General features: G+C 49.2%; 1 protein-coding gene across 1 annotated transcript in view; it reads right to left on the bottom strand.

The window, feature by feature from the left end:
* The window catches only part of LOC149326572 (uncharacterized), a 145,856-nt gene that overhangs the window by 62,726 nt on the left and 64,422 nt on the right, over nt 1–18,708 (bottom strand). The window contains exon 5 of the mRNA XM_089565146.1: nt 13,491–13,596. Within this exon, the coding sequence (XP_089421272.1) occupies nt 13,491–13,596 (106 nt within the window). The remainder of the gene's footprint in view (nt 1–13,490; nt 13,597–18,708) is intronic.

Raw genomic sequence — 18,708 nt, forward strand, 5'->3', positions numbered from 1 at the left:
ACGTGACGACGGCCCTTGAGGACGGGGTGGGTGATGTCCAGCACCTTTCCGTAAGAGGACAGTGCTGCCGCCAGCGCCGCATCTCCCACGCACAGCGGCACACGAAAAGCCGTCACGTGGACCACGGCGGGACCCACGCACGCTACTGGGACGGAAGTGCCGTTCACTTTGAAGGCGCGTTCCACTAGCATCTTCTCCGCCGCCGCAGCAGAGGCCAAGGCGACGCAGAACTTCATGCCTACATGGTGTTGAAGGCTCTCTAGCCCTTTCGGGCCGACAACCGACTCGATGCCGTCGACGATGTCGTCAGCAGTCGCGTCGGAAGTAACTGAAAACTGGAAACTGTGCGCCTTTGGGGGCGGCGCACAGAACACCGGAGGGAGAGCAGGTCCCGGGCCTCCCATGACGTCACGGGCGGCCGACTGGGCTGCTGCTTGAAGCTCACGAAGTTGCCCGAGCACCGGCAAAGGCACGGCGCCTGGGCTGGGAGGCTGGTTGTGGATCCTCCGGGTCGCAGTGGATCCGGGGCCCGCCTGCACTTGTCGAAACTTCTCACGAAACCAGCGCCGAAAAAACTTCGCTGGTTCTGGACGAGCTCGGGCGTAGAAAGAGAAGTTTATTTTTTCTGTTTTAACACAGAAAATACAAAACAAAACAGATGAACTTAATGCTCTGATCAGTCAAGCACATGCTCAGTGACGCAGCACTGAGCACGTCAGTAATGCAGTAAAAATGCCGATACTCGACCGCCGCGCAGGACGATAAAGTATGTCGACCATTTGCGCAAGAACTCAGCCTCGCTCATTGACAGAGCGTCCATGCATGCTTGTTCAAAGAGGCGCGTGCGCAGGCGCTGCAACATTGGGAACATTGTTCTTTGCGGACGCCCATTTAAGGATGCCACTCCACGCTGCCGCCACAAAACGAACATGCCGACACACAAGAGCATATTTTGAAACACTTCGGGAGAACTAGTGCGCGCTTGCAGGCGGGTTAAAAACATGCGTGACACTAATGTCCAAAAGGTGCGCGCAACTACACACTCAAACATTGCGTGCTGCAAAGTTTCAAGCAGACCGCACTGCGGGCATCGGGCGGAGGGCGCCACGCCCCACGCCGCAAGGCGGTCTCTTGTGGGCAGGACCCGCCAGCCTCGTAGCCAGCCGAAGTCCCCGACATCTGCAGGAAGCGTAGCTGAGGTCAGTTGGCGCCAGCGTGCCCGTCTCGTTTTCTGGAGTTGTTCGCGGGTCAGCGCAGCGACCGTTAGTGCTTCACACATCCTGGAGGGCGGGGTTTCATCAACATCCAGATCGGGCACGCTGGCAGTCAACGACGTCAGTGTGCGACGCACATTCACGAAAAATGCCGGCGGCTGCTCGGCGGTAGGGCCAACCACGTGTTGTGAAAAAAAACACGTTACGCGCTGTACCCAGAAAGTATGTGAGGAGTGTTCTCCCGGGATAGTCTGGGTTGCGTACAAGATCTCGTACTCCTCGCAAGGCGAGCACATTGCACATGGTGCTGTTACAAGGTATACCAAACCCACCCATGTACGATGGAAGGCGCATGAACATTCGTGACACAAGTTCGGTTTTGCCCGCCCAAACGAAAGAGCCACAGGCCGAGGTTAGCCTGCGCGCAAACGTGCGCGGTGGGTTTGCGACGCGGGCGACAAAAAAACATGCGGCTAGGATTGTGGACTTAACTGTATAGATGCGCTCTGCCATTGAAAGGCGGAAAGTTGACGCCACCGAGAGGCGTTTCTCAGCGTTCGTGCGGAGGTTAGTCCAGGTTTCGCGGGCTACTTCTCCGCTGGCGAGGAATACTACTCCCAGGGATTTCACTCCCTGCACCCACTCCACCTCGCCCGCAAGCTTCGGTGTGAAGGTGCCAAACCTTAGTGCCGTGCTTTTCCTGTTCAATAGGGCCCCCGATATCTCGCTTTACTCGAGAAACAGCCGCGAAAAAGCGGCGTAGCTATCCTCGTCCTTGAGGAAAAGCGACACGTCGTCGGCATAGGCCGAAACCTTGATTTGGCCCTGGCCACGCAGAGGGAAGCCGCGTATGGATGGGCTGTCGTTAATGCGCCGGATGAGTGGATGCAGGCATAACACGAAGAACGTTGGGGAGAGAGGACATCCGTGCCTTATGCCCCGGGTGACTGAGAAGGGAGCGCTCTGGTGGCCGTTTACGGAGAGACGAGAATTCAGGTCTGCGTAAAGTAAGCGCAGCCTGCTGACAATTTGCGGAGGGAATCCGAAGGCTTCAAGGACTCCGAACAGATACGACTGTTCCACCCGATCGAATGCTTTCGCCTGGTCTAGTGAAACAAAGCACCCGCTGAAGCCCGTCCTGCTGGCAAATGTGAACAGGTCTCTAGTGAGTGCCAATGCATCAAACACAGAGCGGTCAGGCACGCTGCTGGTTTGAGCCCGGTGAATTAGGTAAGGCAGAATCGTCCGCATTCTTTTGTTTAGTAAAGATGCGACGATTTTGCAGTCTGCGTTTAAGAGGCTTATGGGCCGCCATGCTTGCGGGTCGGAGGGGTCACCACCCGCTTTCGGAATGAGTATGATGCGACATTCGCGGAAAGAGTTTGGACGTAACCCATTCGCGAGGAAGCCGTTGACCATCTTCAGGAGCGCTCCTTGGATCTCGTAAAAAAAGTTTGAATAAAAACTTGTTGGAATGCCGTCTGGACCGGGGGCAGAGGCTGGATTCACACTCTGCAGGATGGCGTGCAGCTCTTGGCTTGTGGCTGGTGCGCAAAGGTTTTCATGCAACTCTTCAGCTACTCGTGGCAAGTTTCCAAAAAAAAACTTTGTAGAAGCCCGTCATAACCATCTTGAAGATGTAGCCAACTGTCCGTAGAGAACAGGTTCGAAAAGTGGCTTGCGAAGATCGTGCAGATATCGGCCGTGGTTTTGCTTTGGGTGCCGTCTGGGCGTGTCACGAAAGGCACAGTAGCGGGAGCGAATTCCTCTGCCGTGCCTGCGCGTACGTGTCGTAGCACAGCCGGGTCTGACATCGGCCGCCCGAGCTGGTGTGCACGACTAGCTGCCCGTGATGACTGGCAGAGCAACACGTGGTAACGTGCTTTAAGTAGACTCAGGTAATCGCTCATGGCAAAGGTTAAGGGTGCTCCCTTTTGTACTATACGGATGCGCTTGAGGGTGTCATTCAGTGCATGAGTTACCTGGCGTCTGCGGTCTTGACCGGCCGCCACCAGAGTTGCCTGCCAACGAGCCTTGAGTGTGTCCCATGAATCAGCCGCAACGAAGCTCTTGCACGATGCTGCCAACGCCGTACGCAGCGACGCCACGCTTTCCGGGTCCGCCAGTAGGCTCGTGTCCATGCGCCCCGTAACAGTACGTGGGGTGTCCTCACCAAAGTCGAGCCTGACTGACAAGGGGTGGTGATCGGAAATCACCGGCGTGCCTGCAGGGAACGCGAGAACTTCGCAGCTAACGACAAAAGAAGCGAGCTCTGGTGGAAAATAGAATTTGTCTATCCGACTCGCTGACTGTGCTCTCTCAAACGTCGCTCCAAAGGCATCCCCGTGAAGCTGCACCCACGCGTCAGACAAGCGGAACTGAGTCACGAGATCGCGGAGCGCGGGGGCACCGCAATAACGGCGACCATGATCCGGTCCGCGGACGTCACGGTCGATGTTAAGTACACAATTGAAGTCACCGACGATGAAAGTGGGGTAGGGATCAAGGAGGAATGAGTTGAGGCGCTCAAAATATCAGAACTACTAGTCTGCCGTGCTGGCGCATATACAACCAACGCACGTACCCGCCGCTGGTTTAGTGTGAAGTCGACCGCAAGAGTGCGGCCGTCCAGCCCGAAAGTGCAATGAGCACCCGCGCGCAGGCAGGGGTTTACAAAAACGACACCAACACCGCACATATGAAAATCAGTCAACGAAAAATAAGCAAAAACAGAAAACCGGGTGGTGAAATTCAGCACATCAAGTGAAGTACGGAAGTTGCATTCCTGTAAAAACAGGATGTCGACGCCCCTAGCCCTGGCAAAGTGCATCACCTCTCTCTGTCTGTCTACGGATTGAAATCCCCGAACATTCAGGGAGAGGAGATGCACAACCGCCATGACTGCCAAGAGCACCGACGGCATAGCATACAACCTAAAGAGCGCTGCCATGGGCGGCGCTTGGCGCGCGCGGCACTTTTTTGCTAGAACGTTCGTTAACAATCCCTTCGGATTCCGATGATTGGGGGTGGGCACGTTTGAAGTGTGGTCGGGAAAAGTGCATGTTTTCGGGGCCGTCGGCGCTTGTGGCCTTGCTCACCGGTTGCTGCGTGGTCTTGGCGACGCTCGCAGCTGAAGCCGATGCCGACGCCAGGGTCGCCGATGGGAGGGTGTGGCTGGCTGGTGACGAGAAGCGCGCGTCGTCCGCACCTCCAGGAGTCGTCGGTCGTGACACCTGGCCGCACGTCAAGTCGCCTGTCAGGCGAAGCGGCGTGACTTTGTCCGGTACGTCCACCAGGTCGCCCGACGCCACGCTCGACTCATCGCCGCTGCTGCTCTCGGTGTTGAAGGAAGCTGTGCGGGGTAGCGGCGGCAAGGGTTCCGCGAAAACAGCACCGAACGGCTCCACCTCGTTTGAAGGCATCCCCTCGAGCTGCTCCTTCACGGGCACCTCCGTCGCGGGGGTGGGCTCGGGCTCCCTCGGGCTGCTGGTCGTAGGGACCACGTCGGCAACAGGCGTCCGGAGGGTTGGCGTGCTCCGTGTTTCCGCGGCCACGTTGTCTTTGCTCGGGGCCTTCCTCGAGGCGGCGGCCGCCGCATACGACCGTGGCCGCAGGCAGTCCGCTGTGGCTTGGCTTCCACCGCAGCGCCTGCAAGCCGCTCCGCATCCTGCCGTGTCGTGGCCGAACACCTCGCAGCGAGCGCACCGCGGCGTTCGACACGCCGCGCCGATGTGGCCGTCCTGCCCGCAGCGGGAACACACCTTCCGGACGCCTCGGTAGTCGAACATGACGCGGTGGCCCTGGACGGTCAAGAAGTTCGGCACCGCCCGCTTCATCTCGATCCGGACCACGCGCGTCCCGTTGCCGACGTGACGACGGCCCTTGAGGACGGGGTGGTTGATGTCAAGCACCTTGCCGTAGGAGCTCAGTGCCGCCGCCAGCACCGCGTCTCCCACGAACAGCGGCACACGAAAAGCCGTCACGTGGACCACGGCAGGACCCACGCAGGCTACTGGGACGGAAGTGCCATTCACGTTGAAGGCGCCTTCCACTAGCATCTTCTCTGCCGCCGCAGCAGAGGCCATGGCGACACAGAACTTCATGCCTCCATGGTGTTGGAGGCTCTCTAGCCCTTTCGGGCCGACAACCGACTCGATGCCGTCGACGATGTCGTCAGCCGTCGCGTCGGAAGTAACTTCGATCTGGAAACAGTGCGCCTTTGGGGGCGGCGCATGGAACACCGGGGGGGGGGGGGGGGGGGCAGCAGGTCCCGGGCCTCCCATGACGTCACGGGTGGCCGACTGGGCTGCTGCTTGAAGGTCTCGTAGTTGCCCAAGCGCCGGCAAAGGCACGGCGCCTGGGATGGGAGGCTGGTTGCGGAACCTCGGGGTCGCAGTGGATCCGAGGCCCGCCTGCACTTGTCAAAACTTCTCAGCAAGCCAGCGCCGAAAATACTTCGCTGGGTCTGGACGAGCTCGGGCAGCAACAAGCGTGCTCGGCGGTCGTCGAACCAAGGTAGATATACCATGGTAGCGAAGGCTCCATAGACGCCCATTGGTCCACAGAATGGCGGCTCATGGGGCACCCCAGCGCCCCCATTTAGGGGGGCAACCTACGTAGGAGTGACGTTAAATGACGTCACGCATACGTATGCTTTTGGCGCGAATTATAAAGTGGTCTTTTTATAGAACCAGCATTTTCGAACCGGTATCTCTAGAAGGTTGCCTTTCAGCGCGCACCAACCTTTGCCAGTCAAATGTGCTCGCGTTCCTGCTAGTTATGGCCTTGTTAATGTGCAATTGGGAACCCAATGAAAGTTACTGGCAAAGAAGGCAGCAACTCTTTCAGGCGCTGGCTAAGGATGCATGATTCGTAGTGGAAACCTTGGTGAAAATACTGGTGCCAGTACTATTGAGTACATCAAGGTATGATGCACAAAGCACAGGCTCAAGTGCACAGTTTGCAATACAGTGTACGGCAAGTATGGTTTTCATATTTATGGTTTATTACAGCAACCAAAAAAATACAGTGATAAAGCACGCCAGCAAAAAATGCGCGTCACAGGCAGCTCAAGCAGTAGTTTTTTTAAGCTGGCTATTCATCTCAATGGTCACAGTGCGGATAGGAAAAAGCCCTGACGTTCCACGAACGTTGCCAAGTAGGAAATTGAAAAGTAAAGAAAACAATGCTACGACAGCTTCCATTGAGGCAAAAATGACAGACATAAGTAGGCGCATCAACACATAGACCATGCAGCACACAGGGATTACTCTTCACATTTCGTTTCTTCAACTGAAAGAATATAGCAGTAATGTTTACACCAGCATGAGAATATTAAAAACAAGTTTTAGCATCAACAAATCTGCTCATCGCTAGAGCATTACACCATACAGAGGGCCTGCGCACAACCTCGAGACCCAATTCTTGTCGCTAACCGAAGTAATTTGAAGCAATTCTAATCAAACTAAAATATACATGAAGTGCAGTTTGAAGTGCAAGGACATTCAGTACAGCCGCTCCTTCCTCGAGTAGGCACAGCATCGAGACGCAGCCATCTTGGCCGCCGATACACAAACAGTTCGAAGTGCTTGGAAGAAGCCCTCGGGTCTCGCAGCTGGCACGGCGTCTTCTCCAGGCTGAGGTTGCGGCAGAACTGCACCCACGTTTTGCACCTGTACATGAGGCAGCATCCACGTTATACAACGGCACCCAAATGAATACCATATACTCTAAACGTCAATACGCCAAGACTCCTTTCACCTAAATGCAGTACGTTATAACTATGGTAGAAAATGCTCGCGCCAAGCCTCAGAGTGCGGTTACGCTTGCCTGATACCACGCGGCTAGCTGCTTTTCTATGCTCAAAGAGTGACGAGAGCGATGCAGCGAAATGAGTTTAAAACTACATTGACGGTCATGTATACGTAGAACGGCAGTAACTACTACTGGCCGAATTCAGTTAAGGCACAGTCAATGCGGCGCACATACACATATGGTTGAGTTTCGATGCTGTCAGTTGCGAGGGGATCCTCAAATTGGCTTCACGGTGCTGCAAAACCCATTAATTAATGTCATGCTCAGAGCTGTTAGGCAGCGCAGTTGGTTTTAAATTGACCATGCGGCAAGTAGAGGGAACGTGGTTGCTCGTGAGAGCCCGGTATCAATTTCACGTTGGTGACAGTCGGCTGCACGAAACTAGCTACAAATAAGACAAATGATTTGTGTCTTTTGCACATCTTATGACTGCAAGTGCGTGCCCTGCAATTTACTAAAATATCCCGATAACATGCAGCCAAGTGCGTATGAAACGGTTACAGCTACGATATGCGCGGAAAGCCCGACAAAAGCATATCTAGAGCAGACGACAACGGCCAGAGCTCACCTGCGAAAGTCCAGAGGGAAGCGATGTAGTCTTGGTAAGACACCCACGGTACAACTCACGCTGTCACAATGTGCCACGGAGCAAGGTTTCTTCACATGCCGCAAGCTCATCTTGAAATGCAGAGCTAAGCGCTTGAAGCGATGAGCGCGAAGCCTCGGGAAAAGGTTTCGCACTGGCCGTACACCGAAGGAAACGCTGCAGGGGTGCAGCGGGGTGCAGATCTTGGCAAACGGTGACAGAGAGGCGACGTGCAAGGACGACAAAAAGTTTTTAAAGTGTCATTTCGAGACCGGCGAGCTTAATTTGGACGTTTTCCAAGGCGCGCCATAGCAGGCAGCTGGAGATAAAAAATCGCTTCGTAAGCTCCCGCAGCCACAGCGGCCGGCATGGTGGCCGGGTACCGAAAGAAGGCCTGCAAAGTCGCGCTGCAAATGCACCGCACACTCATCAACAGAGGGCGCAACAAGAGCGTTGAAAAAAATCATAAAATTCGGCGTAATGATTAGCTGAAATAGTTTACCGAACTTATAAAACGTGGCATTAAAATATTCATTTCTTTTTGCTGTTTTAAGCATTTTTATCTGTACTTTTGAATTTCATTATATAAGTGTTTCGGCCGCCCAAAGTGGCTGTGCTGCAGTCGCGCTAAACCGTTTTTGGGCCCAGCCTTCGCCACCATTCTACATCCACCTTGGTCGAACTACGAATGCCCGCCGCTCGCGGCATCGCTCAATTTAAAGCCAACAAGGAAACTTCGTGATGACAGGTCAAGATCATCTAAAGTAATCTAGAAAAACGTAGATGCAGCTCTTCATGGCTGTGATCAATCGAGATTAGTCCGGTCGCTTCTCGCGTCACAAACAAAACTGATAACAGCCCTTTCCTGCGGCCTTGAGCGCGAACAAACGGACGCTACAATGATACGTGGCAATATCAGTCTGTGAAAGAAGCAGACATGAATTTCCTTCTCGAAAGCTTGGGACATCTATCCTGTATATTCTAGCTATTTATAACATTTGCTTTGAGTACATGTGTGTATTGCGATTTTCTTTTCGCATGTGTGTTCGCGCTTAGCGTAAATGTGGATCTGCTTCGCATACCCGTGACATTACGAATTGTGTGAATGATGTGACCCTCGCCTTCCTTCTGTACTGCCACTGTCTCAAGGAGTCGGGACCTTCAGTCAAGCTGTTACCACAGCTTTTAGTCCCGGCTCCTCATTTGTAAGAAAGGAAAATGAACTTGAACTTGACTGGGGCTGCTTGACCGTATCACCACTCATGAGACATTCTCAAGAGCACTTACTTGGAAAAAACAGCGCTAAACGAAAGGACAGCGAAAAAGAGTACAACCGGACCGGCGCTTACTTCTCGACGTTCATTCGTTGCGGGCCAGACTGAGTCGGTTTGCCTGAATACAGGTTGCACACTGGCGAGTGCGCACATTTTTCTTGAGGTAATCGTTCGTTCCCCATCCGAGTCAGTCGATAGACACCGATGTTTCAATACGCAGGAAATGTACTATAAATACTAGGAACGTTACGCGATTTAGAGCGGTGGAATATCTGTATAGGGTCTTTGATATAAATTAAGTTCAATATTTGGAAAAAGTGGTGCAGCGCTGCTGGGCAAAACCGACGACTTATTCTTCGCCAGCATGCGGTTATTCAGAGTACATCTTTATTATTCCGTATATTTAGGTAATGCACTAAGAATATTCAAGCGTCATTTGAAACATTAATTTTATGACCAAGTGCGTTTCATTAGGTGGTATGGCGATTCAAATAGAATCGATACGATCCTTCCAAATGGATTGGGATCCAAACAGAAGATTGCAAAATTGGTATGATAGGCTTCAGCTAATGTTCGAATAAGCGCCAAACAAAAGCACACAGTAGACACCTTTAGAATGACGTGCATCGCGCTACCTTTACTAGACTACCGGGAGCCCCCGCGCCGTCAATGCTGATGTGAAAAATTGCCTCGAGGGTGCCAACTGGTGCCAGGTATCTGGCAGTTGCGCGCGTGCCTGCCGCATTGGTATGAATCAGCGAGGCGGACTTGTGTTGGGCGAGCTCCCGGTGCTCCGGTAACGGTAGCGGTTACACGGTGCATGGTGTGGCTAAAGATTTCCAATATGTCATAGGTGTCACCGGGCGGCGGCCTACCTAATTTCTGAAAATGTTGGCTAAGCTCACATGAAGTACCCTGTATACAGACAGCGCACTCAAAGACCCCTGGACATTTCGCACTCCATCAGGGTGAAGTAGTTGAAACTGTACTCTTCATTACTGTATTTTATGTGATTCCTTTGTTTTTATACATGATTTGTGTGTCTAATGTATTTCTTGAACCGGTTGTTGCAATCTGCATTCGGATTTAGGCTGCGGCCACGGCAGTTAGACAGATAGATTTTTGAAAAGCGGCTTTTACCTGGAGCTCCCTATAGCGGAAATATAAAAGAGCAAAGCCTAGTGCTATTGTTATTCTGACGCAGAAATTATATGACAGAGCGACAAGACGTACCTCAGAAATTTTGCAACAGCTTGCTTACTACATCTTGAGAAGGTAGCTTGCTGCATTCTACTGCCGTGTGGGCTCATGAGATGACCGGTGGCTGGGCAGCTACTTGATGTTCCCTCACCATCGTGAGGGGAACCTAGGCTGGAGAAATTTGTTTGTTGGTTACGAAAGGAAGGGTCAGTAGGAAGAGTTGCACGGAGTGAACCCAGCATGCCTTGATTTTAAAGTGAGTTACTCTCTATCTTGTGCTCACGGTAGAGAGAGGGCTAGTAGATAGGTTTTCGAAAACAGAAAGTCAACAAGGGAGATGGAAGCTTCGGAGTGCTTGCAAACGTTTCGACAAGAGAACTTGTCTTTGTCTGGGCAAAGCGTTCATTATAGGCAGAGTTTAAGTAGGGTCTTCACCCCGAGGAGGAAGGCACTGCGAGGTGGAGGGTAGCGTAAAATGATAATGTTGTTAGGATACGAAGCGTGAGTCTTCTTTCTTCAAGATGGCTACTAAGCGCGACTATGCGGTTCACCTCCAAGACTATGATAAAAAATATGCTACCTCAGCTGAAGGGATGCGGGGTAGGAACGTTGGACAGAAAGCGGACGTGGGCTTAAAAGACGGTGTGTGCACTCGAGGGCAGCAGCGACAGGTGGCATGGTATGACATGAGGCTGATCTGAAGAAATAAAAGAACACAGTTCAGCCCAAAGACCGAGAGAAATACTAGCAAACGAGAAAAAAGAGGGCTGCACAGAAAGAGCGAAAGGAAGGAGGAAGAGAGCGTGGAATCAAAAGTGTCTTATAAATGGTACCAGGTGGTGGCGATTATAAAATAAAAGTTGCTAAGAAAAAACTGATAATAAAAGGCAGAATAGGAGGTGCAGGGAGTGAAAGAAACGATAAAGAGGGGGAATGGAGGGCTGGAGAGACAGTATAATTATATTTTTGTATTTTTTTTGCTATGACAACGCGCAAGGCATTTTTAAAGATGTACTTGAGTGCCGGAACATAACGGAGAGATTTTAAGTTTATTTAGGAGATGATGATCCTTGGTCGTTGCAGTTTTAAATTAGTGGATTAGGAATGCTGCCAGTATTTTGTATTCCTTGCATATTTGAAGCATGATAGAAGAATGAATCGTTGAATGGGGTCTCGTGTATGCTACGGTAACCCTTATGCTTGAGTTGCGTCTTTATATCCACTGTGCTGCATCAGAATATATTTTCTTCAGATGCTCGTCGCTAGTTAAAATAGGGTAGTATTTCTGGAAAATATTTGTGTTGTTATGAACTGCGCTTGAGTATTCCGTTATAAGTGCAGGCAAGCTGATCTGATAGTACTTGATACGAGGCATGGAAGCATTTACCAAGTGACACTACTGATAGCAGCCCGACAATCGATGTCATATTAGATAAAATTGCTACCATTAACCTCCCGTCGTCTATTGTTGTCTGCATGCTTCAGTGCTTCTGTTGTCAGAAACATTATATCTTCGAGACACTGCCAATCATTGAGCGTTCAACTAAATGGTCGCCATGCTGACGCAAAAAAGAACGCCCAATGGAAGTTTGGGAAGATTTGGTTATAAGTACACGCTACGCTCGATAACAAACCCGCTCCTACAGCAAGCTTTTGTGCTAAACATAGATATGAGGCATGGAAGCAATTACAAAGTGACATTACTGTTGGAAGCATGACAAGCGACTTCATCTACAGTAGAAAGACTCCCTTTAACTGCACATGGGCATAAATTTGATGAACTTAAACTATTCATTATCAAAACAGGTTTCAAATCATCTGCAACGGATAGAAAATATAGAGAGGCATTCTTAATTCGCCCATTCAACACCTTTTATCTCCGGACGAAACAGACTCTCTCGGATAATTCTGACACTAAAGCAATTCTTTAAAAATCATCCACATGGTCAGAGGAAAAATAATTCGAAAAATTATTACATCCGTCGGCGCAGTACTCCATGTCACCTCTTTATAGGTTATTTCATCCTACCTCTCCATCTCTATTGATTTGATCTTCTTCTCGTCCTTTTTATTTCTCTTTTGTATTATCGTTTATCATTTTACCTTATGCTTTGCACCACCCGCTACCTTTCCTCAGGAACACTGATCCCACACTCCCACCACGTTCTTTTCGATCAATCTCCTCACCGCTATGACCCTCTCTTTTTTTCTGGCTTCCCGGTATTTCTTTCCGCCTCACTTATGAACTGCGTTTTTCTAGGTTTTGCAAGTCAGCCGCACCAGTCATACCATGCTACCTGTCGCAGCACCCCATGAGTGTTCACACAACCTTAAAAACCAACGCTCCCTATCCCTCCCCTCCCTCCTCAAAGTGTACCGTTCTGCATAGCTAGCATATTTCCTTATCACTTTCGCACATCAACCAGCTAATCCTCTTTAGCAGCAGTCATGCCTACACAATATTCACGTGCCCGATGCAAACACCCTTTCCACTTCACGCCTTTCTTTCCCTCACCTGGCGTTCCTACTTGGATTGAAGGCTCTATTTAAACCCCTCCAATGAAGAAACCTTTAGCCAGACAAGGGCAAGTCCTTTGGTCAAATGTAGGCAAACTTCCTAGGCTGTCTACTGTCTTCTTCACTTTTCATTTTCTTTAAATTGTTCTGTCTTATTGCGAATGAACGCTTTCGTAAGGGAAGCGATTTGAGCGAATATTGACACAAACAGGCGATGTGAAGAAGCGCACCGCCGCTACAAAAGCCGTCTACCTCACAATGGCTGTCGAGTTCACCTCAGTTCTGACGTCTTAGATAGACAGGTCTGCTGATAGGATGGCCGTTGACGGCAGTGACGTATTAAGGCGAAAGCCTCTAATGGTTCATGCTCGCTGTGTCCGTCCGTGCGCTGGAAGCGTGCCAGCTGTGGCCTCTCCTCCGCGCAGCGGTGCAACCTCCTCCTCTTCTTAGCAACCGGTGCGCCGTTGGGGGGCGCAGCTGTGCACAGAAACCGTGACGTCACACGGTAGCGGTAGAACGAGCGCACGCGCGTCGGTGGTGGCAGCTGCACGGCCGCTCCTTCGCCACACGTCTCGATGCACTCGAGTGAGTGAGACGCATGGCTCCGAAGCGGCCCTGTGATTGCGCGCCAAGCGGCTCGGGGAAACGGCAGTGGGTTGACCACAAGGCTTTCGCCAAGCATACTTTATAATTTCCAAAGTGTCTTAGATAATTTCTTTTTTTACCTAACTTAGATTAATGTCACGTTGCCGTATGGGCTCACATCTCGTTTTGAGGCACCATGGGAGAAGCTTCAGAGGCAGTTACGGTTTCCGGAAATTATTTCGTTAAAAGATGATACATTTCTCTTTAAATGTGGTGAACGCAATGTTTGAGGACTCTTACAGATGTGTAATTTCGTGGGCTGCTGTGTTGACTCCAGAGTAATTTCCGTCATCATAGACAACTGCAACGTTCTGCGGGCTGCAGGCTCCTCCTTGAGGGGCGGCTCCTGTTTGCGAAAATTGAATAAAATATATTCATTACAGACATGTCTGCGATCGCCGGACGATGCTACGACAGAAATGAATTATGTGCAGCACTACACATGTGCTAGCCGAAGCGCCATTTCTCCTTCATTAGAGGCCATTTAACAGCTGACACCAGACACTCGACTGCACACGTGCTCTCTGACCTAACCTGTCTACGCTGTGTTGTGTCTTCTCCCTTTTCTACATCGGCTACTTTTAGCTGATATCGCTGCGCACTAAAATGCAAAACACCGATGAATCGATGACCCCGTCTTCGAACTTTACCACAAAAATCTAAAACAACCATGAGGTAAGAAGTCTTCATTGCTATCAGGATACAGCTGTTTTGAGCTCCCATCAGTTTTGCGTATCACTCTTGCGTGACGCAAGCAGTATTGCTTACCGCCTGCGTCCGCAGCTTAAAATTGCTCATGCTTGGTCCTGCAAAGTTAGTGTATTTAGGTTCAGTTCAGTTTTATTCCTTAAAGGCCCCCATTCAAGGGGGTGGGGATACACTGGAGTATGAGAAAACAAACGGCGATGATTATTTAACATTGAACACTATCAGTTACACAATCTTAAAAAAAAAGATGTTGAAGCGATGACGATGATCTCGTAGGGTAGGCCATTCCAGTCTGTAGCTCCTCGAAGGAAGAAAGAAGCAGAAAACATAGTAGTATGTGATTTCTAGCGCGCAACTTGAAGTGGATGACTGGTGCGTTGAGCTATGCGCGCTACGGGTGTGATATATGGTGCTTGATTGAGAGGAGAATAGAAAAACAAAGACAGCGGTGGAAGTCCAGATTTGGCTTTGACAGAAGAAGCACTAACATCGTATGAATATGCGAAATGAATGAATCGGGTGGCACGACTTTGAACAACTTCCAAAGCAGTCATTAGGTACGCCTGATGTTGGTTCCAGATGCCAGATGCATATTACAATTTGGGTCTTACAAGTGATTTATACGCGAGAAAGTTTACATGTGATCGGCAAGACGGAGGTGGCGCTCAAGAAAACCTTGTGTTTTGTTCGATGCTGAAAGGATGTTAGTGATAGGAGCGCGCATGATAAATTGCAGCCGCTGGTGTCGCTCTGGGGTTATAGCACTCGGATGCTGGCCACAAAGGCGCGGAGTCGATCCTGATTGCGAAGTACAAATTTCGATGGAGGCGAACTTCTAGAGGCCCGTGCACTGTGCGTTGTCAGTACACGTTATAACCCCAGGTGGTCTAAATTTCCAGAGGCCTTCATTACGGAGTCCCTCATAGCCTGAGAAGCTTTGGGACGTTACACCCCCACAAACCAAACCATGATGAATTGGAAGACAGGGTGACTCCTGAATACTTACATGACTGTACCAGCTCAACCGGTGGGCTAGAAATGAAATAATGGAAGGGATAGGTATTCTGAAGACGCGTGAAGGGCATGAGTTTACACTTGGTAGGAATGGGGCACATCAGCAAATCATCGCACCAAGTTAGTACGCTGTTAAGATCTGTCTTAAGAGCTTGTTGGTCATGACAATAATGATGCGATAAATGACGCAATCATCGGCGAACGTACGAATTCCACGGGAAACATGCACGGGTAGGTAATTAATATATATCAGAATAGAAGGGGACCGAGGACAGACCCTTGTGGTATTTAAGAAGTGGCCACTAAGACAGACTCAGTAAAAGCAATTAGGAATTCTTCACTCAATTTAAGAATATTGGGTGGGAAGTTCAGCTGTTCAACTTTTAGTAGTAGACGGCGGTGAGGAACCTTCTCAGAAGCTTTCGCATAATCTAGAAAGATAGTGTCGGTCTGAAGTTAGGATCAAAATTTATGTTTAGGTCGTGAAGGAAGTGCGCTAATAGGGTTTCGCAATAGGGGCCCTTACGAAACCCGCGCTCTGAAGAATGAACAAGAATTCATCTGAGTCCGAGAAGTTCATTATTTGTGAGTAGATGACGAGTTCCATGATTTTACAGGGCACGCTTGTTAATGATATAGGCCGGTATTTCAACGGTGAGTTTCTGTTACGTGATTCGTGGACTGGAACGACCTCTCGCGTTTTCCAATCATCTGGAATGATTCCTCAGGAAAGCGACTGTGAAAAAATGACATTCAAATATGCGGCACAGACTGATTCTACATTTTTCTGGAGTTCTGAAGTAATCATTTCCGTGGCAGCTCACGACGAAAGGTTCTTATTATGGATTGTAGATGAAATATCTTCTTCGAAAAAGATGATAGCTGGCATGAAGGTTTCTAAGCTAAACGATGGAAACTCTGCTTCTGCGTTAATTTCAATAGTGAAGACAGATGCGAATGCATTGTTAAATGTTGCACAATCATAATCAGTAAGCCCCTCATGTGTGTCGTTTGTAAGTGTATTATCGGGAGGATGTTGAGGATTAAACTTGCCAGCATTGCTTGGGATTATTGGTTAATAGGTTGGACAAGGCACGGTGATAAAATTAGTATTTCGTGTAATGAACAGAAATCAAGTATTGTTATTCGGCTTCGAAGTATTTTGCCATGCGGTATGCGTGCCGTTGAGTTTGGTCGCACGAAACAAGCGCTTCTTTTTGTTTTCTATTCGTGCAGGCCTTTAGGCGTCGGATAAGTCATGGTTTACTAAGGTTAGTTTTAAAAGTAATACTTGGGGCAAAGGAATTACTGAGATGATTTATTCTGCTCTTGAAGATCAACCAGTTTTCATGAATAGAGCGAGTGTGACTGCTCATTCCTATTCGGGATAAAAGGCGTTAAGATCTTCAGTTATTGCACTATAATTGCCCTTCTCGAGAGACGTATATTTTTTCGTATGTATACATGTTTTTGGGATGAGGTAAACGGGAATAGAGCTCGTATGACTTTGTGATCGCTGATTTCAGGAAGGTAACTGATGAATAATAGCTTTCCAGGGCTGTTGGTTAGTATTAGGCCGAGGATGTTTGCTGATCCTCCTGAGACACGAGTTGGTTGAGGGTCCAATTGACTGACATTAAAATTTACGCAGATGTCAACGAAGTGCTTTGGCTCTACATTACATGTTATTGTGGCACTAGCTACAATCTGCTAATTTATGTCCGCGTAGCTAAGATCACCAACAAGAAAAATGTGGGCATTTGGATAGATGGAAACAAGTTCATGAACAGTACTGTGCAGAGGACAGGAGAAATCTGGATTAGTTTTAGGAGGTGTGTAGCAAACGCCAAGTAGCACTGTTACGTGAGAAGCGCGACAGATGAGCCATAATGATTCGATAACGAATGCAACAACAGGACATGCTATACCTCGACGAAATGCAATACGAACACCCCCCCCCCCCCCCTCCCCTCTTCCCCCCGTTAGCCTTTGTGATCATTTCGATCGACTTCGAAATCAGGTAGATTAGTTGTGATTTCAGCGTCCATTACGTCACTGTTTAGCCAAGTTTCTGTTAGCATGAGTATGTTGCTCTGACACGACGAGGTGATATACGATAATAGCCTACGTTCTGGAAGGAAGCTGCGGATGTTAGTGCATATAGTTGAAAGCGATAGAACATATCATGCCGAAGCAGGTCAGCGGCTTTTTGATGCTTGCGGACGGGGCAGTCGCTATACTATTCCTTTGAAGGTATTGCACGATGTGTCGTATGGATAGCGTTTAGAGCCAATCTGAAGAGTTTTGAAGCGCAAGGAGTAGCGGTGAGAATGTGTTTTGGCAAATGGAAGTAATTGATTCTGTGCGTGTCGAATGGGGCGGGAAAAGTCCCCATCGATACAGTAGTTCGTATTTTTAAGTCTGCGGTCTTTTCATAAAAGTGCGTCTTTGGTTTTATGAGACAGGAATATCACGATTATGGGACGAGTTGTGTAAAGTGAATGCTTACCGAGATGATGTGCTCTTCCTATATCGTTAGGCTGTGCTTCTATTTCAAGATTATTGTGAAAAAATTACTGTTTAGTTTCTCAGACTCAGCCCACGTATCATGGTTAGTAGGGTCACGAATGCCATAGAAAATAAGCTTATTCCAGCGTGATCTATTTTCAGCACCTGTTTAAAGCGCGTGAATCTTTCCAGACATGTTCACTGCGTTTTTCTGCACTCTATCAATGTGGTTTCTGAGGTGAAGGAGTGTTTGGTAATGCGTCTTCAGTTCAGTCATTCGCTTGTTCAAGTCTGTTATCGTTTTGTCCGTTGTGCTTTACTGGGTTTCCAGGCCATGTATTTATTTATTTATTTATTTATTTAGTTATTTATTTATTTATTTATGTATTTATTTATTTATTTATTTATTCAAATACCTCACGGGCTGCGACTGGAGCATTATGTAAGGGGGGTTGCATAACTGGGGTGGGAAAAAGAAGCAAGTAGAACATGGTTATTTTAACATCGTTATACAAGTAACAAACAACCAACCAGAAAATAGAACTAAATTGAAACACTAAATTGAAAAACACACTACAGAACACACTTCAGGAAAAACACACTTCAGAACAAAATGCTACTTAATGTTTCTTTGAAAATAACATCATCTCTTATGTGAACAATGTTGTCAGGAAGACTATTCCAATAAATGATTGCACGGGGCAGGGCTGATGAGTTGAATGCAGTGGTCCTTCCCGAAAGGCGTTTAAAACTGAAGTGATTGTGCAATCGGGGAGATGTGCGGGCCGGGTTTGTAAGGGGTAGCGTGAAGGAACCCATTTCGGTTATTAAATGGGTTTGCCTAGCGCTTCGCTACGGTACTTCAGCCAGTACAGCAGCAATGCTTTCAGGACCAGGGTTAGTACCAACGTCACCCGATAACATGAGCAAGGTTTGGTTTGGTTTGGTTTATTGGGGTTTAACGTCCCAAAGCGACTCAGGCTATGAGAGACGCCGTAGTGAAGGGCTCCGGAAATTTCGACCACCTGGGGTTCTTAACGTGCACTGACATCGCACAGCACACGGGCCTCTAGAATTTCGCCTTCAAAAAATTCAGCCGGCGCGGCCGGGATCGAACCCGCGTCTATCGGGTCAGCAGCCGAGCGCCGTAACCACTGAGCCACCGCGGCGGGGACATGAGCAAGGAATCATTTACATGAGCACACTGAACGGCAATGACAACAAAGCA

Source organism: Amblyomma mixtum, chromosome 10, assembly GCF_055824585.1.
Source record: "Amblyomma mixtum isolate Tamu chromosome 10, ASM5582458v1, whole genome shotgun sequence".
In the NCBI taxonomy this organism is placed as follows: domain Eukaryota; kingdom Metazoa; phylum Arthropoda; class Arachnida; order Ixodida; family Ixodidae; genus Amblyomma; species Amblyomma mixtum.